Source organism: Epinephelus moara, chromosome 13, assembly GCF_006386435.1.
Source record: "Epinephelus moara isolate mb chromosome 13, YSFRI_EMoa_1.0, whole genome shotgun sequence".
Lineage (NCBI taxonomy): Eukaryota > Metazoa > Chordata > Actinopteri > Perciformes > Serranidae > Epinephelus > Epinephelus moara.
In genome coordinates this window covers 27,277,456-27,302,793 of record NC_065518.1, presented here as the reverse complement: position 1 = coordinate 27,302,793, position 25,338 = coordinate 27,277,456, and the positions used below count along the sequence as shown (strand labels likewise).

Sequence of the window (25,338 nt, the reverse complement as noted above, 5' to 3'; positions counted from 1 at the left end):
AAAGTCTGCCAGAAACAACAGTTAATGGATCAGGCCCAGTTGAACCAGCAGATGTTGGGACACTTTAAATGAGGAATGGAAGGAAACTTTCAAATGTCCAAAGCATCAGTTTGGAGTCGTTTTGTGGACAGATATTTTGTAAAATAAAGGTCACATGGACAGAATTATTTTCTAAAATGGAGAGGAAAATACCTGTTTTCAAAAATATCCATACATGTGAGAACAGGGCCAAATATCAAGCCACTTGTAACACTCAAAACTCCAACTAATGAGAGATTAGGCTGAAAGTCATCTTGATCTCAATTAGGCAAAAACATTCTTCAGATTCCAGTCAACATTCACATGATTGGAGTTTTGAAAACTCCATTTCTTTTCATCTCTTTTCAAAGGTGTTTTGAACCTGCCCATGCCCTATAGCCTACTCTCTTGTCCTCAGAGTAGTGAGTTATTCTTTCATATAATATCATATATTATCTGAATATTCAATAATAACACAGTGTGAGAAGGTCTGACTGCTCTGCAAAGAGTTGCAAAGTCCCTCTTCCACTATTGTAAAGTGTTAGCTGTTAAACTGAAAAGGTGAACGGGTAGGCTATAGGCTATGGCCATTATGATTTACATGCTACATAAACACCAGAAAAAAAACATTACGTACCATATATTCTATACATGTAGATTTAATTCCTCATGTGTCCAGCAGAGGACGATCTAGTCACAGCCTCGCTATGCAAAGATTTTTGATGATCCCAGTCATGGCTGTATTCCTCATTCTTCTGTCCAATCCATCTGTTACCATCCAGCTTGGTAAAGATTTTGGACATAGGTCTTACCCAAATGACAAATCAGTGTTCCGAGTCTGTGCCGGATGAAATAAAACTATTGAGGCAACTGAGAGCTGAGGTGCAGACAATCTTCAGGTGGAAATAAATGTCATGTCTGCCCAGTAAACTCCCACCTGTCTTGCTTTTTTAGCTTTTAAGGGACACAACCAGGCTAGCCTTTTCCCAGTTTTTATGCTAAGCTAACCGACCATTGGCTGTATAGCTTCATATTTATTCTACTGTACATACATTGGAGTAACTCTTTAAGTGAATCGAGAAAGTGAATCAGTGTAGCTTATCAAATTGTCAACCTATTCAAGCTTTTATTACACCTTTTCTTAAAAATGTTCCAATTTTAAAACTTGGAGAGATTTTAAGGACTGTATGTACTACTATATGCTGTAAATACACTGATAGCACAAAGACAACACTTTGCAAAATGCTCTTTATTAGTTTAGAGGACAGTAAGATTCCTGTAAGTCATATCTTTGAATGTATTAAAAAAACAGAGAAAAATAATCATTTCATCTGTTAGTAGAAAATAACACTGCAAAAAGTGCCAGTGTTAATATATCCTGGCAATAGGTCATGGTCCATCATCTTCACGTCAGCAGTCGAGGTTCGGTGGCGGGGGTTGGCAAATTATTCCACGCTGCGGAAAGAAACAGTTCATTTTAGCTTGGAACGTTTCCATATTATAGGAATTTAAATGTCTTCAGTTTATGCTGCATTTCATTCACAAAAATTCAGAGTTTCTAGTTGGAATCTGAAACCCCTCCCTACAATGTATCATCAAATGAACATCATTAATAGGAGTAAATACAAAGAAAATATAAGAGAACATGAATATAAGTCACAAAAATCAGCACAGGCTTGATATTTTTTTGATATATATTTTTTCCAGCTGTCAGTTTCAAAGTAAAGGTATGTTCTCAAGACTTACTTCCTCTAATTTCTTGCGACGATCTGGGAGCCAGCTGGCGTTTGGGTCCACACAATAGCATCGCTTACTCTCAGAAACAAAACTGTACGGTTAAAAAGACAGAGAAGAGACCCCAAAAAGGTTTTTTCAAACATAACCAATGTGCCCAAGTCAGGGAAACAGATACCAAACAGTAGCAATAAAAGAACAGTGAGACATCTCTGGAAATCCAAGGATGATACACCATTTTGCCGTAGCACGAAACTCCCTGTAAAACCTCGGCTTGGTGTTTTTACATTAGATAAATTTAACGTTTGGGTTCATGACCCAAAATGACACCAAAGTGATGAAATAGGTGAATACTAGATACCTTTTTCCTTCACATTTCTGGTTCCTCTGCTCATGATTGGCTTTACAGGGTGTGATCCCATACTTTTACTTACATGTACGAATGTATTTTACAATCAGCAAATGTGTCTTCCTTCTGTTCATAGCAGGCATTAACAGTTTCCCTAACGGGGGCTGTTGAGACATTCGGACAGCAGGTGAAATGGATGCCTTCTCCATACAACTTGGTGGGTCTGATCGGAGGTGCAGGTGTGGCACATTGAAGCTGCCCTACAATGCAAAACAGACATTTAAGACAATGGAATGATGAAAGCTATCATCAGCTATGTATAGTAGAGGTTTAATGGCCTATCTTCACTGGTATTCAAAGCCACACTCACCTTGTGCAGGGAAGAAAAGCAGCATGGTCATGAAAGACAGTCCACAGCTGATGGAGAAATGCATCCTGGGTCCAAGACTGACAGCGTGTCTTCCCACAGTAAAGATCTGGTGGTAGTAAATGTTGGTGTCTGATTCTGAGCACTAATTGCCAACACAGGTCAGAGTCAAAGACGAGGAACGGCCAAGCTCCGACTTCCCAGAGGAAAAATCCTTGGTTATAAATGCAGCCTATATGAGAGGACACACACCCCTCGTTGCTCAATCTACAGACAGAGCAACACCAGTTATCTCTGAGACTGGATGCTCAGTTCTCCTCCCTAAAATGATGAGTTTACACTGAACTGAGTTAAGGTGTGATGTCACTGAGTCACTGAACTGACAGACAAAAAAGTTTTCCACAGTCCAAATTATGAACTTTATTAACACGCCATGAGTTTAAACACACTCAGCTATATAAAATAGCACACACACACACAAGTCTCACTAAAACCACAAATGTCTGGATCGGGAGATCACAGTGTGACACATACAAATCAGGTGGGTAAAAAAGAAAAGACATTCCTGATGGACCAGTAAGTCACACAATAACCCTGTGACCTCTTTATACAGTCAATGTAGAAATGACTATGTTGTTTTCAGATTTCTGTAGAAGCAGACACGTACTGCTTACTGGTAGTAAAATCCCCCTCCTTTCAAAGATGTTTTTTTCCTATACTTGCGTTTCCTAAATGGCTGACCTTGATTATACTGACTTGTATCTGTGCAAAGTTTGTCACTATTGAAGTGTTTCTACTGCTAAGAGGGTAAATGTATGTGGATTTCCCTAAAATCTGAGATAAAATGTTTCCCGAGTGAGCTAGATTAGGTATGTTACTAATATGAAAGCCAGTCACGGTCTAATTCAGAAACACATATCGACAGGGAACAGACTTCGACACTGGCAAAGAAACCTGAAACCTCCAGCAGACAGCACTTTTCAGTACAGAGAGCAGAGTTAGCATTAGCATAGCAAACGTTAGCATAGCAACAGTGCAGTTTTTGGATGTAAACTGGAGCCTGGAGCTTCCTTCCACTACCCACCAACACCCCCATCATAGCATTATTACTGTCATTCACAAACACTAACACTGTCAGCCACTGCCAGTTAGCCTACAAGCTAACGAACAACATAAAAAAGTTAAAGATGCTAACTACACTTCACATTCTAATACTAGTTGCTGATTTTGTCAGACTGAGGCTCAAACATGTATGACTGAATCTCTCCAATGTTTCCTCTAACCAGAGGTGGGGTCAAATCACTGTTTTACAAGTCACAAGTCAGTCTCAAGTCTGGGTCAATCCTGGGTCAAGTCCAAGGTCAAGACGGACAAGTCCTAAGAGTTTCGAGTCCCAAACAAGTCATAACACGCTTTTCACCAAATGTAATGCCATTTTATAGGAGTAATGATATGATTTACAAAAATCATAAATACTTTTCAAAAATTTTATTTACTAGTTAAAGGCACTGTATGTAAGAATGCGGCCAAAACGGTTACTGCACTCAAATTCAAAATACTGCCGCGAGTTGTGTCCGCCCCCCCTCCCCTACAGATTCGAGGTTGCTGGACAGCGGCACGCTGGAGACTGATTTGTTTGCCCACAGGCGGCTGCTGTGGCAGGGCTGCGTCGCCGCGTCCTTGATCTTCGGTTTTCCAGCGGACTGTTCGAGCAAGTCCAGCTTCTCTGCTGCTAACGCTGCTGCTAATACAGCTGAGGAGAAGCCGGCTGCTCATGCTGGGACACTGCTAATGCTGCTTGCCGTGCTGCTTAGCTCAGTCGTAACTGTAACTGATGCTGAGACTCTACTGACTGCGTGACTGGTAGACGGCGGTGGGTGGTGCAACAGGCCAAAACACAAATTCAAAACATAAACATGATTTGCAGACCGTACAATTTTTTTTTAGATTCAAATATTCTGGCTGTACTATTGTTGTCCGTGAGATCAGTATGTTATATGAACATTATTCCTTAGTCTCTGTGACATATTAGGATGATTACGGCTATTTGCTTTAGATTTCTTACATATAGCTCCTTTAAAACAAGTTTGTTCAAACAATGGCAACTGAACTTAATCAGAATAAAAGTAGTGCTGATACTTTTATTTAACACTATTAATCACTACCACAACAGAATTAATTCTCTGTGTTTCTGTCCTGTCTTGTATCTAACTCATCTTATACTGGAAAAATGTCTGTAACTCCCCCCTTATATTGGCCTGGGGGTACTGCTGCTCCCTCGAAGTCGGAGATTTGAATCATCAGTCGGAGACACCTCAGTCAACTGAGACTACTTCAAGTCAAGCAGGCTTTTTGTTTGCCACTTAGTGTGCTTTGAACTTCTTCAAAATCAGGGGTCGTTTTGGTCCCCGATTTGGCTGCAGAGCGAGCTCTCTTCACTTTCAGGCTGCTACATACACAGAAGCAGCTGCCCGGAGGAGAGGCTTCGCCCAGTAAGGCTCCGAAATAACGTTATCTTGAATTTTGAATGGTGAATTTACAGCCCACAGCAACTTAATATGAAACAGTCTCTGGCTTTTGTTTGATATCTAGTGTTGGCAGAAAAATACCGTTACAGTCATTGTTAGCGTGGTTAGCTTGTTTACTATATTACATGAATGTCACTGTCACACTGAACATCCAGCTGTACCCTGTTCTCTCAGACTCCAGGGGCGAAAAGTTGAATATACATATTGAACAGCCAAATCTGATTTGACTGGCATAATTCTACGTCAGGTGCAGCCCTACTTGGGGGAAGGTATCAAGTATTTTCAAGTCAAAATGCTCAAGTCCAAGTAAAGTCACAAGCCATTGGTGTTAAGGGTCAGGTTAAGGGTCAGGAAAACAGGCAGGGAACATCTCTGCAGACCCCTCACACCCCGGACATAAACTGTTTAAACTCTTCCCCTCTGGTAGGCGCTACAGAGCACTGTTCGCCCATACTACCCATCACAAAGACAGTTTCTTCCCCCAGGCTGTCACTCTGATGAACTCCCAATCTTTGCTCTACTCCCAATGTTTGACAACATACAAGTGCACTATTTACCTCACAGACTTGTATATTTGACGTATATTTAGGGCTTGTAAATATTACTTTACTTAATTATGAATTTAGTTTAGTGTAGTTCTACTTCCACTTTGTTTCATTTTGAGTACTTAATGTCAATACTGGTACACTGAGAACAAAGTTTACCAAAGTCAAATTCCTTGTATGTGCACACGTACTTGGCCAATAAAGATGATTCTGATTCTGATTAAAGTCCAAGTCGAGTTGCAAGTCTTTTTTGATTTTGTCAAGTGGAGTCTGGCCTCATCCAATTTGTGACTCGAGTCCAAGTTATGTGACTTGAGTCCACACGTCTGCCTTTAAGAGCAACGCTAGCCATCTTGATGTATACTGCTCTTTCACCAGTCTGTCTTGCAAGAGCAGCTCTGGAGAAAGTAAGCCAATTTTTCAATGAGGGACAAAGAGTAGATCTGCTTTCAGCACCTTTTCATCTTTTTATAACTGTTATGGGGTATGTTAAATACAATATAATATTATAAATATTGTTATTAATACAAGTAACATGTCTAAAAAGGGGGATTTTAACTTTACATGACTCACTTGTGTAGCTGCCTTTGTAATTGTGATTTCCTGTAAGAAGTCATGCTGGACCATTGGTCGCAAAAGAAGAGGAGGGTTACAGAAGAGACAGGTTTAAACTAGAGTACTGATTTAAACCTAAATTATGACCAGTAGCACCTTTTAAAATCAGTAACTCAGTCATAGTAATGCATTACACTGGACAGCACTAAAAGTGAATACCTGGGCTCTGCCAGATGGACTTCAGAGGACACTGATTGCCATATTGTACTGTGGGATTATTCTAAGACAGTTTTAAAGTCATTAGTCAACTTACTGGTTCAGTGGTAAGAACACAGACACTAGAATGAATCACGGGATCCCAGTAGATGATAGTATCTGATGATAACACACTGTGTGCGTTTCAGACCACCTATTTTTAGGCTCATTTTCAAACACAGGCTAAAATAAAATTTACTCTGGAATACAGTCATGATATTGGCGTCCATGTTCTCATCACTCAGTGGCGTATGATTGACCGTAATGTCCAGGACAGCGGAGGAGGGGTTTCCGTTTCACTAGCGGGAAGAGTTGGAACTAGAGCGTGACCGGTGACGACGACGGCCAGGTGATCGTGACCTGCGACGCACTGGGGAGCGTCGCCGTGGAGACCGAGACCTGGGAGACAGAGAAAGAGAGCCAGACAGAGTGAGAAAACAGGCAGAAAAAAAGTGACAGTGAAAGACAGAAAATGATCAGGATGAACTAGCCTGGCATCGCAAGATTCACAAATCACAAGTGCCATTTTGTCTGGAACTTATGAATTCATTTTTGATTTCCAAGGGGAGTGATCGGCAGTTGCTGTTGCAGCGGATGCAATTGGACAGACCTACAACCAATATGAGCAATATTAAACTACTACATAAAGTACTGTTAGAATAAAACTAAATAATGTAGTGTGACTTACAATAAATGTCAGGGGTGTAACGGTTCACAAATTTCACAGTTGGGTTGGATACAATATGACACAGTGATGTCATGGTATGGTATGTTTTTGATATCACAAAAAGAGTGGAAATGCCAGATGAAATTCCTTTATTTTATTTTTATTTGTTGTATTTTTTTTTTTTTTTTCATGAAAACATCATAAAGTGTTTCCAAATTCCAGTTTCCAAATGTAACACGATAGCTCAAGTATCGTTCAGTTTGTAATGTGTGGTGAACTGAAAGCCTTGAACCGAACAGTTCAATACAAATATGCATATTGTTACACCCCTGATAAATGACGCTGCACAATTAATGGAATTATTATTCAAATCACCAGAGCTGTGTCATAAATTACTAGTATAGAATGTATTGTGGTGCTACAGAGATGCCCTGGCCTACAAATCATATTTCAGACATAAGGGAACCTGCTTGTTTGGTACAGATCCCACTAAAAATATTCTTCTTTTTATTTCCAGTGAAAATGAAATGATCATCCCCACTAAAATTGTGACTCATATCGCAATTGAAATATCTGTCAAAATATTTGCAATATGACTTTTTTGCATAATGTGCAGCCATAATAATAAAGTTATAAAAATAGTGCTATACTCAAGTTAAATGAAGGATTGTTTTAATGAAATAAATCAAAGTAAAACCCCTGGTGCTTTTATTCTGAAGCACCCAGCTTGTCTCAGGCCAGGAGTATCAATTTTTTTTGTCAACAGTTAGCTATTAGCAGTCACCAGAAAGTTAAACTGTTACATCAGCACCATTAAATGTGAGGATTTATTCACTGTGAGCGGGAAACTAGCAGCTCTCCAGTTTATATTTTAATAATAAAAGTGGTGCACCACAGGCACATCATACAACAAAATGATCACAGTCTGGAGCCCTGCAGACTTAATAACACACACCTCCCTTTGTGTCTGTGAGAGGGAGAGAGCCAAAACACCAAAGTGAGTCTTGTAATGCCAGTGGCTTTAAGAAAAAAAAAGGACTTTATACTCCATGTTCAAAATATAGTCATTTTATCCATCTCACTAGGAATTAGCCAGGATACATCAAGTATAACTGATATATTACCCACCCTTAAAACAGACAGAATCTGAATTTCATCAGAAAATTGAAAACAGTACTTCAACAGAAAGTTTTACATCAGCTGCAGCCTTTTTGGTTGTTTTCAAAAATGCCTGCGCTCCTCTTTCTTAAGCTAGATTTATGCTCAGCATCACGTGTTAAGGCTCTGCGACTGTCAATCAATCATATCAAACTCACCCATATTAGATATACAGTTGTGATTGGGCCAGATATAAGTCTGTTTCAACAAGAGGGGGACTAGACTGACTTGTCAGATTTAATAAAACATGAGCTCACAGATTTGTCTGTTTACACCCCGTTTACCTTCTCCTCATTCGAGGTGGAGTGCGTCGCCACATTGGTGGTGGAAGCATCCTGCGTGGAGGCGACAGCCTGCGAGGGGGAGGACGCACTGTAGGAGTCAGCACAGCCGTGACTGTGATCTCCTGACCGTCAATCTGACCTGAAAGAGAAACATCCAAGAACATCTGGCATTTTAACAGAATTAAACATTAGTACCTAAACTTGAGACATTAGTTTAAGTGTCAAACACTCTTCCAGGCTCCAGTCTCATCTGAACTGTATTCATCCATGTTACGTAAAGGAGCAGTATGTAAGATTTAGGGGGATTTAGTGACATCGAGTGGTGAGAAATGCAGATGGCAACCAGCTAAAATCTCTCCCTGTAAGAATTCCTTCAGTGTTCATTGTTCAGGAGGTTTTTACTGGGGGCCAAATTATGCACAGAGGTCTCATCCACCCCAAAACAAACTATCCGCGTGATTAAAACTAGTAAAAACAACAACAACAAAAAAGCAGTGTCACATTACAAATCAGTGTTTCTCCTGCGTTGTTTGGCATGTCAGAGAAAGATAACTGGCCCAGCACCAGCTAATGTGCTGTCATATTTTTTCTCTGATAACTGAAGATCATGACGTTCAGAGGGTTTTTACCAGGTGCTGAGTTGCCTGCAAAGGTCTCTTCTTCTCCAAAACAAACAGACCCGCTGATTTAAATAGATAAAAACACTAAATAAAGCAGTTTCATGTTAAAAAAAAACCCTGTGCTTTTCCAAAGCTGCTCTTCAAAGAGGAGGCTGGTGACTATGATGGCTGATGCAAATACACAAATGTAGAGGCGATGTGTGGTTTGTCTGTTCTGGGCTACCGTAGAAACACAGTGGTGTGCAACCAATGATCTCCATGGACGAGGACCTGCTCCCTATGTAGATATAAACGTCTCTCTCTAAGGTCACAAAACACAACAATTCTTAATTCCAGGTGATTATACACTAAGGAAAACACACATTATATTATATTCATTATCTGCCAATTAATCCTACACACTGGACCTTTAACTGCTCTAACAGAATGTTATGCAATCTGTTCACTGTTAATCTTCCATGTTCATGTTCCTCCACATCCTCTCACCTCCGTCCATGTGCTTCAGGGCCTTCTCCGCCTCCTCGGGTGTCTCAAACTCTACGTAGGCGTAGCCTTTGGACAGGTGAGGGTGGACGCGGTGCATGGGCATGTCAATCATCTTAATCTTGCCGTAAGTAGAGAAGATCTCCTGGATGTGTTCCTTTAAAGACACAAAAAAAAATGCTTCGAGACACATTTATATAAACAGGATCCTTACTCTGTCTTTTTACTGTAGGTAGAACACATTTCAGCTCCTCGTATGAAAAGATAAACGAAATGAAAACAGCTTGAGGTAGATTTCAGTGGTAAAGCTTCAAAATGCTCCTATCTGAAAACTGTTCTTACCTGTACTACATTTTTTTCAAAATATTAAATATTCTTTTGCTGAGGATGATAAGAGTAATTACAACAAGCACACTTAATGATTTTATGATAATCAGATGAGGGTGATAACATTATTGCATAACTCAAATAACAGAGCTGAGTTATTCATCAGTCTTTTGTAATTACTCATGCATGTAAGCACTGATTTCTTTCTGTTTTAATTATGCTCGTGTACAAACAAGGTAATGGAGCCTGCAAACACCACACAATGGATTCCCTGTCTCTTAATCTGCCTTCTCTCATACTGTGTCACTGTTTCCTGTTGGCTCAAATTCAAATACTCAGCTCCTACAAACTTAAAGGTAACCTCACTCCCCATTAGCATTAAGAGTTAATGAGATTTACCTTTTTTTTACCTTAAAAAAAATATCTATATTCAGTACTATTTTCAATACCCCAGGAAAAAATTGACAGTGAGTGCATAAAATGTCAAATTTTCATTTTGAAGGCAAATATAAAAAGGCCATAAGAGGACAAAGACAACTTTTCTTTTCTTGGTTAGAATACCAGAAAGACTGCTGTAAACATTAACAACGATTACTATGTGTGACCGGAGTGATTGAGACGAGTGACGGGAAAACAGCACTTTGAGTGAGTGATAAGAGGCGGGGTTATGGAGACACTGCAGCGGTGTGTGTGTATGTGTGTTAACTCGCTGTCGGGGAGAAGAGGTCAGACAGCTCTGTCGGCTCTGTTCACACATTTCAATATAAACTCTTCCCATGCCAGTAAAGCGCCCTTTAAAGGTCCAGTGTGTAGGATTTAGGGGGATATATTGACAGAAATGGAACATAACATAACAAGGATGTTTTCTTTAGCATAAAATTGCCTGAAAATAAGAATCGTCGTATTTTTGTTACCTTAGAATGAGCTGTTTATATCTACGCAGGAAGCGGGTCCTTGTCCATGGAGAATGGCATGCTTTACCGCCATGTTTCTACAACAGCCGAATGGACAAACGAAAAGTAGCTCTAGATAGGGCCATTTTCGTTTTTGCTTTGGCCACCATAGTTAGCAGCCTTTCTGCGATGAGCAGTGTCAGGAAAACAAGTTTTTTCCCACATGAAACTGCTTTATTCTCTGTTTTTACCAGTTTCAATCATGTAGTCTGTTTGTTTTGGAGAGAAAGACACCTCTGCTGATAATTCGGCTCCCGGTAAAAACCTCCTGAACAATGAACACCGAAGAGATTCTAACCGGGAGAAATTCTAGCTATCTGCAAATCCTCATCATCAGGCACCACTAAATCCCCCAAAATGTTACAAATTAGAGCTTGGAACTTTCAAATATTCAGATTCAATACGTATCGATAAATCCATATTTTTGACTACTAGAAATGTATTTGGGGCTTGTTGTTGCCTCTTACAAGTATTGGCTTTTGCTCTGAGGCACAATGCCTACATGAATCATGCAAAGTCTATAGTCAATTAAGCAGCACGAAACAGCAGCAGCATCTCTATGATCAGCTGGCTCGGGGTCAGTAGTGTAGTAAGCCATTCACCTTGATAACATTTCTGGTCAGCCGGCCCAGGTAGACCTTCGTGGGTTTGGGTGTGGGGCTTCGACGTCGCCGGTCCCTTTCATCCTTCTTTGCCGACTTTGACCTAGAGTAATATTTCAGTTACAACTGTAATCATTAATCTGTCATCCAGAACTTAATGTTTTAATTTGTTCTCCACCAACATTACTGGTGTTCCCCGACTGCATGGTGCAAGACTCAGACATTCAGACACCACATGCTTAATTTTTCAAAAGAATTTCATACTTGGAGCGTGATCGTCGTCTGTTGTTGTGGCGCTGGCGGCTGGGGCTCGGTGAGGACGAGGAGGAGGAGGAAGAGGAGCGGGAGCTGGATGAGCCTGAGTGGCTGGAGGCAGAGGAGCTGGAGCCACTAGAGGAGCCTGAGCTGGAGCCTGAGCTGCTGCTGGAGCTGGAGCTGGACATGAACAACAGCGGGTTTTAGGATGGCAGGAAGTGGTGTGACCTTGGACTTTTTGTATTAGACTGTCCAAAGTATAGAGAAAGATAAGCACTGCTGTAACCTTTTGTCAAAATCAGAACACACATTTCTTTTTCATCCACTGAAGAATTAATTGATATAGAAAATGAAACAGGGAATACGCAAACTGGAGCCTTGCAGCATCTGGTGTTATATTATGAGAACAGCCTCTGACCTGCTGCTCCCACTGGAAGCGCTGCGCCGTGTGCGGTTCTTCTCTCGGCCCCGGTCTTTGTCAGCTCCCTCTTTCGTGGCTCCTGACTTCTCCTTACCTCGCTGCTTACTCTTGTCATCCTCCTTCCTCTTTGTTGGGGATGGCGCCCTGTCGGGAGGAGAAGAAAGTTAACAAAAGTCAGGATTTAAGGCATTAGACAACACTTAGCAGACATGAAATATGACAATTTGGCAACATGCAAAAATAGACACGTGGGTATCTACTGCATCTAATGTTTTAAAATAGCAGTGGTGGAATGTAACATAAAGTGCATTTACTCAAGTATGAATATTTAGTACTCTTAGTACTTTTTTCCCCTTCCACTTTATACTTCTATTCCACAACAATTCAGGGTAAAATATTGTAGTTTTTACTCCATTAAAATTATCTGACTGCTTACATTCCCAATTAAGATTTTTGCATGCAAATCATATGGAGACCGTGTAAAATATTGTATACAATATGTATGTTTTGATACCAAACAGTATATATAAGTACAGCTGAAGTGATAACTCAATTGATAAATAATTACTTGGCCACTATTTTGATTACTGAAGTCATGTTTCATGCAAAATATTTCATGATTCCAGCTTCACAAATGAAAAAGATCCTTCTTTTTCTTTTAATGATTTTATTTTTAACAATTTAGAGGTTTTTCTGCATTGAGTACTTTTACTTTTAATACTTAAAGCACATTTTCCTATTCATACTTATGCACCTTAAGTAAAATTTTCAATGAAGGACTTAGACTGGTAATGGAATATTGTTACAGTGTGGTATTGGTACTATTACTTGAGTAAAGGATCAAAATACTTCCTTCACCACCGCCAAATAGTTACATCCAAACTCACCAGTTAGTTATCTTATACGTTACTAAGATATAAACACATAAGTATCTTGTAAGGCTGTTATAATGCTGAAAAAAATGCACTTTTAAAACACTGAGCAATAATAATAAATACCAACACAGATTTAATTAAAACATGTCAGAGGACACTGCAGATGACATTGAAGGCATTTGGATGCAGATAAATAATTTCAGTGTCCATAAGAACTGAAAAAATGAAATAATGAAAATAACTTGCATCACACTCAGTGCTACTCGTCCTTACAGATAATTTAGAGGCAGAATTGACAGCTCAGAATTCTACTTGTCCCATAGATAAACTCATAAGGGACAGATGAAACAAAAATGAACCAATTCGCACTGAAAATATATTAATGGCATAACTAATTTCTAATACGTAGCTGCAAATGTTCCTTTTGCAGCTGTCTTTGGGTTCCTGTGAGTAGAAATGATATCGACTCGGAGCGGAATAAACACGATATAACGGTAATTAACGTTAGCTCAACACACACTTGCCCATATTAGCATTAGCTCGTGAGCTAATATTGGCTTATCAGGCTGCGCTGCTTTAACATACGCGCGTATTTAAGAACGGAATTCTGCACTAAATACGACTCTGGCATTATTGCGTTCCTATTTATTGACCATACATTTATATTTTTCAAGTAAACAACGCAAGCTGGCGGCGTTAACTCACATCTTTCCTCCTCCTACACGCCTACTTGCGAGAGTAGTCGTCGCATAGAGATGACGCAATCTCTTAGGTCGACGTAACCAATCAAAAGAGAGGACCTTTATCGGCAGAGATAGCGGTAGTGATGGAAGTTTCACTCTCTGGATTCGGCGTTTAAGGGTTATTTTTCGGACGATGGCGAGGTATGTAAACCTTGTTATCTGTAGTTAAACCCCGAAACAGTGCTGTAATATTGCCGTTCATTTTTAAATTGACCTCCTGTTGTAATTTGCTCGGTTGTTGCGGCTGTTAAGCAAATTGCCAAACAGGTCAACTGAGGACAACGAAATACCTATCTCAACCCGGCTTTAAGAGGATGTCTATCTCCATTTACATAGCAGCAAGGACAGTTAGCATGGTTACAGAATACCAAAGACACCCTCCAAGTTTAATTATTCATTAAGAAAGTTATTTATGAAGCTAGGCGCTAACTGTAGCTCTTGTGAGAAATTACTTGCTGTTGGATACAGAGGGAAGGACACACACTTCTCTGGGACAATGAGCCTTCAGATGAACTCCAAAGATGAGCCAGAAGAAACCAGCAAACCGTCAGGCGGTGCCAGGATCCTTGCTTTGACTGTTTTCTCTGCTGCCATCGGAGGCACCTTCCAGTATGGCTACAACATCTCAATCATCAACGCTCCCACCAGCTACATCCAGAGCTTCATCAATGATACCTACATGGAGCGCTGGGGCGTCGGCTTGGAGACCCCTCAGGTGACCCTAGTGTGGACTCTTATTGTGTCGGCCTTCTCACTAGGCGGTTGGCTGGGAGCCCTGCTGGCGGGACCTCTGGCAGTCCGCTGTGGGAGAAAGAACTCTCTGCTTCTGAACAACTCCTTCTTGTTTGTTGGTGCTGTGCTCGTGCTGACATGCAGAGTGGCGAAATCATTTGAGATGATCATCCTTGCTCGTTTTCTGGTGGGGATGAACTCAGGTGTCAGTATGAACATTCAGCCTATGTACTTTGGGGAAAGCGCACCCAAACACCTCCGGGGTGCTGTGGCTTTTTCCTCTGCTGTTTTCACTGCATTTGGGATCTTCCTGGGTCAGGTTGTTGGAATAACTGGATTGTTGGGTGCAGAGCCTCTTTGGCCCTACTTACTAGCTAGTAATGCTTTGCCAGGCTTGATCCAGCTCCTTACCCTACCCTGGTTCCCTGAAAGCCCCAGATACCTTCTCATCGACAGGGGAGACAGGGAAGCATGTGTGCGGGCGCTGAGAAGGCTTCGTGGTGGGGAGGCTCCAGTCTTGGAGATGGAGGAGATGCTTCAGGAGCAGCAGCAGCATCAAAACTCTGCAGCCTCTGCCAAGACGCCCTGGTCTCTGTTTAAGGATCCTGACCTACGATCCCAGCTCAGAACAGTCATGGCTGCCAGTAGTGCCATGATGCTCTGCGGCAACGACTCCATCTACTTCTACGCTTCTTATATCTTTCTCGAAGCGGGGATTCCTCCAGAGAAAATCCAATATGTCACCATAGGTACAGGGGCATCTGAGCTAACTGCTTCCATACTGAGCAATCTGCTGATTGAACGTGTGGGCCGCAGGTACCTTCTTTTGGGAGGGTACAGTCTTATGTCATGTTGGTCTGTAGTCTTCACTGTAGCTCTCACCCTCCAGAGCCGCGGCGTGGCTGGGATGGCTTACCTCAGCATGGCATGCGTGTTCGCCTACATTCTCAGTTTTGGCTTAGGTCCAGCGGGGGTGACTGGAATCTTACCAGCTGAGATCTTCGACCAGGGGGCTCGGCCGGCAGCATACATGGTAGCTGGCTCGTGTATGTGGATCAGCCTGTTCTTGGTGGGAATGCTGTTCCCATTCATCGTCAAAGGCCTGGGGAACTTCTGCTTCCTGCCATTCATGGCTGTGTGTTTGGTGTCTGCTTTGTTTTTGGGGTTCACTCTACCAGAGACTAAGGGGAAGACAGTGGCTGAGATCACTGCAGAGTTTGATAGAAAGAATGGCGTGAAGAGGGAGAAGCCAGACCTGCTGGTGCACGAGCCCATTAGGGAGTACTACCAGCTGGGTAAAGCCTGCTCCTTCACTACCCTAATGCAAGATTCTGACCCTGACCATAAGAGCGCAACTGAAATTTGACATCCTTCTTTAAAAGTGTAAATAAAACAGGCAGTGCCTTTGCAGCCTCTTTATGCACCTTCAGTGACGGATGATCAGGTGAAATATGAAGTGTGGTTAGGTGGATAATGGGACAAGGAACAGATGATAAAATTTTGGTGGTGATCGGTTGAAGCAAAGTGGATAAAATAATAAATAAAGTCTATCGTCTGACAGCCTCAGCAGCAATTCCAATTTCTAATGAGACGGTGGAAAGCACGTCTTGTTCTACTTGCTAAATATTGTAATTCTAAAGTTGAAATTAATGTTCTGTGTTGGAAAAAAATAAAGTGAAAAATACAAAAAAACATATTATATTCTGTACTTCTGCACTCTCTGAGTGCTTTTCTAGTTATTTATTTTAATGCTGGTTTCTTGAGGAAACCCACTGGAGAGTATTAAATGCTCAGCTCAAGTGTTGTACTTAAAGGAATACTCTACCCACCAAATGATCATATGTACTGTAATTACTCACCTTATGTTACGTTGAATTTAGGAAGAAAACTTGGAGAACAAAGAATCCAAAAACTGAAAAAAATGATTCATAAATTGAAGCCATGGGGGATTGTGTTTAAAGTTGTAATTAGTTAGTTACTTTTTGGTCATATTTGCTGAAACTGTCATTGTATCCACAAAGTAGTACATGAGACAGATGACCTGTGGAAAAAATCATGCTCCTCCTCCTCCTCATAGTGCTTCTATTGGCATTTGCTGGAGTCTACTGCATGTGAATGAAAACAACCAATCAGATCTGAGGAGTCTCTAACGCAGCTGTCAGTCATATTTACTGCGCTGATCAAATATGAATCAAGATTCTGTTACTGCATAGCCTATTCTTTGCCTCAAATGTTTTCAGAAACATATTTTAGTGTACTGTTTAGCTGTAAAATTAGAGTTTGTGACCTGGTCGCCATGTTGGAAACAGTTGAGCTGAAACAACGCACCGCCCACCGGCTTGGTCACAAACGTTCTTAATTTACGGTTAAGCAGTACACTAAAATATAGGCTATGTCTTAAAACATTTTATGTTTGAAATAGGCAGTAACATAATCTTGATTCACATTTGATCAGTGCTGCTGAGTTTGACAGTTTGACCACAGTTTACAAGCAGTGAGTGACATGATCGACAGCTGCATTTGAGACTCCTTGGCTCTGACTGGTCATTTCCTTCAGCCGCAATTCTAGCAAATACCATTTGAAGCACTACGAGGAGGAAGAGGAGCAGGAGGAACAAGATTTTATCATAGACTATCTGTCTCATGTCCTACTGTGTGGATATCAAAACATCTACCTACAAACTCTCACACAACTCGTGTAGTATTATCGAAGTCCCATTTATCTAATGGTACACTCAGTACTTCCCAAACGCATGCATTTTGGCTAAACAGTTACTATTTAAAACACTTACACACACACACACACACACACACACACACACACACACACACTTACACACACACAACGGAGGTGCACTTCTTGAAGAAGAATGGTAAAGTTTGAGAGAAAATGCATGTTTGGGACAACCCTGTCTCCTAGAAATTACATTTGTATGTTACCAGACTGCTTTCTTAATTTTGTTGTTGTGGCAATGTAATTGCCGCCTGGATTATGTTCAGAGAAAACATTTCTTTATGGTACTGTAACACAACAGTACATTTACGAACTGCGTAGGCTTCTTAAGGAGGTAGCTGGGGGGCATGGCAAAATGCAAAACCAAAAAATCCAGGACCTTGAAACCAGAACCTCGGGCTCATGTCCAGACTCCTGTGCCTCGTTAAGTTCATGAGGTGAGGGTACTACTAGGTCTTATGTATTCCAATGGCTTTTGGCTTTTTGTCTGATAGTTGTGTATACCATTACCAGCCAGGAAAAGAGGCGGGTATATCCCGTGTAACTGCGTATACCCTCCATTACACCATTGGGTTTGAGCAACAGAAGCATTGTGGTTAAGGTTAGAAAAAGATCATGATTTGGGTTACATTTTAACGAGAAACATAATAAACACTCATGTCGTAGGTTTAGACATCAAATGTACTTTGGTTAAGGTTAGGGACATATTATGTTTTCAGTTAAATGGTGAGTAAATTATATACAGATGATCATTTAAGGGGTTAAAGTTTTCCTTTAACTTTTAACCCAATCAAGAGAGTAAAGAGCTAGGGAGTGTTTAAAATAACACATGTATAGACTTCTCTATTAATTACCTACAGTATGGTCACACAGAGAAAGCATGACATGATGATATTTTCTCTACAAGAAGGATCTTTAGGAGCATAACACTGTAACTGTAAGCTGAATAATTGCCTTACCAAGACCAGCATACTGTAAAGATGTGAAAGTACAGTACTGGAAAGACTAATGGATTGTATTTTAACTTTACCATCTCCCTTTCATTCAGTACACCCTGCTTATATCAGTTATAAAAGCACCTCAGTCAGTTGTTCTTGCTTATCATTGTCTTATTTATCGTCTCATAAACATGACTATGCCAAAGTATGGAATTACGGTACCTTTGTTAATTTAAGATGAGACTTATGTGAAGCACTGTGTGATTCCAGTATCCAGGAAAGCAGTCAAGGCGATTGTATACCTCAAATATAGCTACATAACTCATATTCACTCAAACTCTCTGAAGGTCTTGATAACGGTAGAGGTGTTTGCAGCAGACTGGGTAATCTTTTGAATTGCATGCACTAAAGGATTACCCACTAAATCAACACTTCTGCACTGGGTAGATAACACTGCTTGTTTATTGTGTATTCTGATTGTGTACATATCTATCCAGTCCAGTGATCCATGCTTGTTACATTTTACTGTTCAATGACCCCAGTGGGCATGGGGAATGTTACCTCTCTAAACTCTGGAAGGTTTGGTGTCGTGTTCTGCTCGGTTGCATGTATACTAATTGGACTCCCACCCCAAGGTGTCGTTCCTACTGGCGCCACTAACAGCATGATTCCATTTCACCACCCCTTGAGATGTTTCCTTTGTGTACTCATGCAGTGACTTTATAAATGCAGCTCCACCAAACAGCCAGTAGATGCCGCCATTGTCATTGTTCCTTGCCTGTTGTCCTCTCCTTGCTGAATATGAAGCTGTATATTGTTAAAACGACTCTCAGATGAGACACCTAGCCAAAGATGACACTTTGAAATTCATCACCTGTCAGCTCACAGCCATTGCAACCCTTTTGTTGACGATCTGTCATATCTCCTATATGTTCCCTTTTAAAATTATTTCTTCAAAATGCAGCAGATGTCATTTTTTAGTCAAGGTGTTATTTTTTTATTAGAAATCCAAATCACCCTCTCTTATTCTTTGAAAATGTCACTTTTCATGCTGGATTTCAGGAAGAACCTCACTGCTGGAGCACGTTGGTGCTGTGCACTTTATAACTGAAATATTGCTATTGTATGACTGTCTATCCAAAGCATGTTAGGATAATCAATAATTATAAGGATTCTGTAAAAGTCTTACTGTACGATTCTCTGACTTTATTTTGTAGGAATATATATTTTGCACATACCAGTTATGTATTTAATAGTATTTATTGAAAGAGAAATACTACTGTATGTACAAAAATAAAAAAAATCAAAGTGCTGACTACGCCATTCTCTTCATTGTGATTTAGTTAGTTTGATTGATTCCGCCTGTCTGATCCAACTGCTTTCTTAATTACATTTAATCACATTACTTTGGCTCCCTCAGCTCCTCTGTGCCTTCATCGACTGCACCATCCCACTACCATTAAAACTGCGAGTGTAATGCTGTTTATTTATGGAAATAAGTGCTGTTTGAGAACGGCTCACTCTAAAGTGGGGCTAAGGTTCAAGTGTGCTGTTCCATTGGGCTCTGTTACATCATTCCAGTGTCTCCTGGCTGTTTGAAATGAACCTAGATAACAGAAAAATGGGATTTATATTCAAGTGTGTGCCCTGACGAGGAAAGGTTTTGAGTGTGTGTGTGTGTGTGTGTGTGTGATTCAGAGCTACTGTAAAAACACTAGAAATTCAAGGTAGAAGTGTTTCTGTTACAATCACAGCAGGAAGCAGAATATTTTTGCTCTTGCTGGCCTTCAGTTGAAGTTGTAGAAAGATTTAAAGATAGAGCTAATTCTCTGCTAGCAAAACTAGTCCACGTATGTTACACCTCAAATAAACAGAAACTCCAGTCCATTAGAGACAGACTAGACATAGAGTATATACTGTAATTTTAAAGCACAAATTATGAAATATGGTAATTCGCTTTCCCACAGCTGTCTGGGCATTATAAAGCTAAAACCAGGGAGACGTATAGCTGCCGCTGCATAGAGTGCTCCAGGGATGAGTCCTAAACCTAGAAATGGGGTAGCATTTTAGCACTCCTGGTTACCAGTGACCTCGTCATGTATCAATGTTTGGTCATGGACTTCCTCGTTCAGATGCGACATGAAAGGTACCCTGGGTGCATTGGTAGTTGACGTTCTGGTACGCCATGTCAACTTCAGCCTGTTAAATGCATCGTCTTCTTTCAAAATGCACTTCCATTTTCACAGGAAATTTACTGTTTACATACAGTCTCTTTCAAAATAAATGCACTCAGTACAACAACGTGAATTGACTTTTTTTCCTCCAACAACTTAAACACGTGGTTGGGTTTAGGAAAAAAGAACAGGGTTTGGCTTAAGAATCTTACAAACACCACTCTCCAGGGTAAAGCTGGTGTTTGTTGGATGTGTTTCATGTTTCACCCTGACACCACTGCCCCAAGTGCTGGATTTGACGACTTTGGAGTGAGACCGGCTAGTAGGTCAGTAAATACCCCATTTGTGAATTGTAAAGCTTTTACATGTTGCAGGCGGTTGCTAACAAGTGGTTAAATGTGACTACAGAACGTCATCATGCCGAACACGGCTTTAGAGTTCAGATGGGGTGGTAAGGTTAAGTCATTAACATGTCAACCTAGCAACACGTACATGAGGCCAAATGTATCAACAATCCACTTTATTCATTTTCTTTATTCATTATGCATGAAGATGTGATCCAAGTTAGAAGTCTCTATGTAACCCTTACCCCTACTCTAACCTGAACCATGTTTCCTTTAATATTTCATAGCTAGCTAAACACAAACTTTGCATTTTCTTCGGGGCATTTGAGTCCAGACCAAAGAGCAAAGGGGGATGAACTTGGACTGATGGTCAGTCAGGTCTCACTTGTCATCTAATTTCAAGCATCTAAAAGCTAATTAAAAAAACAAGCCGGTCAAAGTCGTTAAATCTGGTGCTTGGGCAGTGACTTGTGGTGTCAGCATGAAACGCAGCTGGTCGCTGTTATAGTTTAATGGCGCTCGGCAGCATCAGGGGGAAATGCAGTGGGACAAGAACGAAAGTTAAGGTGGCAAAAGTTTGAGTAGGGGTGGTGGATGGGTCAACAAAAACACTGACCTTCACCCCAGGAGAGCGCTGTTCGCGTCCTGTAAGATTATAAAGCCAAACCCTGTTTTTTTTTTCCNGGCGCTCGGCAGCATCAGGGGGAAATGCAGTGGGACAAGAATGAAAGTTAAGGTGGCAAAAGTTTGAGTAGGGGTGGTGGATGGGTCCAACAAAAACACTGACCTTCACCCCAGGAGAGCGCTGTTCGCGTCCTGTAAGATTATAAAGCCAAACCCTGTTTTTTTTTTCCCTAAACCTGAGCTGTTTGTTGCGTGAACCCAACCATGTGCATTAGTTGTTGAAGGGAGAAAAAAAAAAAACATCAATTCACGGTGTACTGATGTAGTGCATTTATTTTGAAAGAGACTGTGTGTAAATAGTAAATTACCTGTGAATACAGAACTGTATTTTGAAAGAAGGCAATGCATGTAACAGGAAGAACTTGACGCAGTGTTCCAGAACCCAGTATCTGGATGTGGAAGGTCCATGACCAAACGTTGATGTGTGACGAGGTCGGAGTGAGAACGTGTTTGTAGGAGAGTCATTTAGCTGGTGGGTGGGTCACGTAGCTGCTCCAGCTGCTGCTGTACCTATACTCGCAACTGAAAGACGGTTATCTTAGCCAAGCATTAAGACTAAAACTGGGGTAACAGCTAGCTTAGCTCTATTGATTGATTGAAAAACAAATGCCTTCCCAGCAAATCAATAAAATGAGAACATAGTTTTTAACTTTTATTGCAAGTTTTGGGAAAAAAAATCTCTGAGCTGCCACCAATAAACTGTACCTCCATGTTCCGCTGCTCGGTCTACTGTGGCTCCGTCTACTGTGTTATTAGGTTAATCCTAATGAAGTTTACTGGCACATTTTGCTACAGCCATTTAATCATAACGTCAGTTAATCAGTGCAGCCTATTTAATGCAGTGCAACGGCAAGTTTGGACTATTTCCTTTGACATTTTGACAACCTCCACAAAATATATCTGTCATTTTAGTGCACTTTGCAGTCACTCCCCCCCCCCTTTTTTTCCAACATAATTTCTCAGCACAAACATTTCCATGTGTGCTTTGCTGTCCATCCTCCATACAGTACAGTTGCAGCTCAGCAGGATACGACTGCTACAATATGCGGAGCAGTTGCTCATTTACTCCCTTACTGCAGTGTTACCATTTTAACCTGTAAATGTGAGCGCACAGGTCTTAGTACCAGCCCAGACTGGTAGCAGTCCATTGAGATTTTACCCATCCCTCCTGATTGACATGCTGCCACTGTCTGAGCTAATAGTTATTCTGCAAAATGAACTGTTCTTTGAATGTCAGCTCCTATCAGTGAACTTAAGAGAAAACGGATCCTTAATGTCAATATCCACAGCCTCTCTTAGACTCTGCAAATATTGAAAAAATGACATTCTAGATATGACATTTCAGGTTCAAGTTTTGACATTTAAGTAGGACATTGGCCTCGCTTCTGTCATTTTGCTTTTGTCAGACTGGAGATGGCAGACAATAATGTATCATGTTTGACACTTGCTTGATCAGAGGTTCATATTCCATGAAAGAGTAGTGTCACATTAGTTATGATGTACGTGTTCAAAGAAGTTCACCAGTTAATTTCTCTCTGCTGCGAACGTTTCGGGTCCCAAGTGGTGCTTCAGTGTCTTTGGTCTTCTCTAAGTGAAAGCGTATTTTGCGTCTTCCTCCTCAGATGAAGAGTGCGGGTTTCCTTTGGCAACCACAGGTGGAATTGCAGAAATACTGGGGAGAGAAAAACCTTACCTTTAATTCTAGTTTCTATGAAGACATCAAAGGATGTTGCCAGGCACCCGAGTATGGAGGATGAAATATGAATAAATAAATATAAATACAGTAATAACCAAAAAAGTTTGAATAAGTAAATGCTAAAATATATACTGAAATAAATAAATGCATAAACAAATAATTGTTGATAACTGAACAGTTATCCATCTCTTTAGATAGCAACAAAAATGTTGAAATAGATTGACATCATGCATTTAAAGAATACATTATGTCCTATTTAACTATCAACTTTTATATCCTATATTCATTTATTTATTTATGTATTTATTTATTTTAGAATTATTTAATTATTATTTGTTTATTTATATACTTATTTCAGCAATTAATTATTTATTTCTGTGTTTATGGATTTATTTATTTATTCATTCACTTCAGCATTTACTTATTTCTGTACATTGTTTCAGCATGTATTTATTTATGGATTTATTTCAACTGTTATTTATTAATTTACTTATTTATGTTTGCATTCACTTATTTCTATATTTTATTTCAGTGTTTATTAATTTCAGAATATTTATTTTTTTGTTTATTTCCGCATTTTTTATTTCTATATTTATTACAGCATTTATCTGTTTATGTATTTATGTCAGCATTTATTATTCTTTTATTGTTATTACTGTATTTATTTATTTTAACTGTATTTAATTATGCATTAATTTTTGATTGATACTTAGAGCATTTTCTGTCCTCCATACAATACCTGAGGGTGAGACAAGGAAATTGAGATGTAACATGATTAGATGGGCACAAAAAAAGAACAAGAAAAAAAAAACTGCAGAAGGACAGAAAACAATATTAGACGTTATTGTTCCTCTGCCTCTTGAGTGTCGTGTACGTGCCTACACCCGTATGCAGTGGACAAGAATAGTTTGCATAATAAAAGCAGTCTAAGAGGTGTCGTCTCTGTTTGCTCCTTCACAACAAAACAGACTGATGATGCTATTATAGAGCAGCGAGTGGGTCACAGTGGACTTGCCAGAGAGCCTCATCATCACCATTGTTGTCGATGCAAGCTGGCCCGTACCTCCGATATGAGCAGATAACATGGAGTCGTTATTACTGTTTGACCCTTTGTCTTGGGAAGGGGGAAAACCGGGAGAGACATACACTTGTGTGTCTTATATATTAAACAGCTGAGAACAAACAACACAGTAGACTGTCAGCATTTTATTAAAACTGGACATAATTCAGTCAGTGGTGTTGCCGCCTCATATATGATGGTTAACTTAAAGGTTGTTACACTTTTACTGTAAGAGATTTTCCACGCGTATGCTGTAACTGTGTAACTGGATGATCCTGGTTTTGAGTGCTGAGATTTCGTGCCACATGATCGGCGAGGTGCTATTTTCTTTCCAGCATGACAAAAACATTCTTATGAATTTTGAATTCATTTTTTATTGTGGATAAGTCTGAAGGTTTTAAGGGACAATCCACCTTGAAAAAAAGTTGTCAAATCTGTTTATTCATTTGCACTCTATCCAGGGGTGACAAAAATAAGATTGAAATCAATCTCATATATTTGCTTTAAAGCTGTACTAATCAATATTTTTATTTTTACAATGGATCGAATAAGTCAAATGTGAAAGAGGTCGCTTGTAGTGACAAACCCACAGAGAATTACCACCAGACCCTGCAGTCCCCTTCAGCTCTGCGTAGCATTTTAGCATCTTTTAGCTCATTGTTTTGGTTTTACGATCCGCAACTTTAATGTTTTGCTTTCAAAACTTTAAAATTTTTGTCAAGAATTAGTGGACCCTCAAGAGGATGAAGCGGTTAGAAGATGAAGATGAATTAGTGGAAATGAACACAGTAAATATTGGGCTTACATTTGCTGGTGGACAGAAACACAACTCCAAATGAATGTAAATGTTGCTTAAAACATTCTCCGGGTCCTCTGTAACTCTGCAGGACTTATTTCCACCCTGCCCAGCAGCAGTACCGTTGCGAAGGGTCCCTAACTGCGGGGAGAACGGAGCAGGCTTCCCCGGAGGTCCGCCGCTTTTCCCGGTCCCTCTTCTCCACACTTTGGGCTCTAGTTTCTCAGTCCGGGCGAGGCGGGGGCGCAGCGCACCTGCGCTTCGCCAACTGGGTGTGGCCAGGCGGATTTTGCAAGTTTGGGACACCGTGCGCACTGGTGCAGCTCCTCATCTGTCCCACCTCCATCCCTCCTACCTGCGCAAGTCGGAAAGAGGGAGGAGAGAAGGCGTGGAGTGGGTTTTACACACATCACACCAATCAAATGAGCCCCTCTCCTCGCC

General features: G+C 40.5%; 2 protein-coding genes across 2 annotated transcripts; one reads left to right on the top strand and one right to left on the bottom strand.

Moving 5' to 3' along the window:
* Positions 1 to 2,863: 2,863 nt before the first annotated feature.
* On the bottom strand, positions 2,864 to 13,894 carry LOC126399546 (RNA-binding protein with serine-rich domain 1-like). The gene is made up of 7 exons (XM_050059580.1): positions 13,702 to 13,894; positions 12,119 to 12,265; positions 11,710 to 11,880; positions 11,446 to 11,548; positions 9,567 to 9,720; positions 8,461 to 8,599; positions 2,864 to 6,750 (listed from the first exon to the last, which is right to left on the bottom strand). Coding segments are annotated over exons 1-7 (816 nt in total). The 5' UTR covers positions 13,704 to 13,894; the 3' UTR covers positions 2,864 to 6,650.
* On the top strand, positions 13,831 to 16,784 carry LOC126399526 (solute carrier family 2, facilitated glucose transporter member 11-like). Its single transcript, XM_050059551.1, has one exon. The coding sequence runs from the start codon at positions 14,152 to 14,154 to the stop codon at positions 15,835 to 15,837; it is 1,686 nt and encodes a 561-aa protein (XP_049915508.1). The 5' UTR covers positions 13,831 to 14,151; the 3' UTR covers positions 15,838 to 16,784.
* The last annotated feature ends 8,554 nt before the right edge of the window (positions 16,785 to 25,338 follow it).

Bases quoted from the DNA above. Each gene is read 5' to 3' on its own strand.
- LOC126399546 (XM_050059580.1), bottom strand. The intron at 9,721-11,445 runs GTGAATGGCTTA...GTGTCTTTAAAG, and splicing joins TGACCAGAAATGTTATCAAG to GAACACATCCAGGAGATCTT. The intron at 6,751-8,460 runs GTAAACGGGGTG...TCTGTCTCCCAG, and splicing joins CCACCTCGAATGAGGAGAAG to GTCTCGGTCTCCACGGCGAC.
- LOC126399526 (XM_050059551.1), top strand. From the start codon at position 14,152: ATGAAGCTAGGCGCTAACTGTAGCTCTTGTGAGAAATTACTTGCTGTT.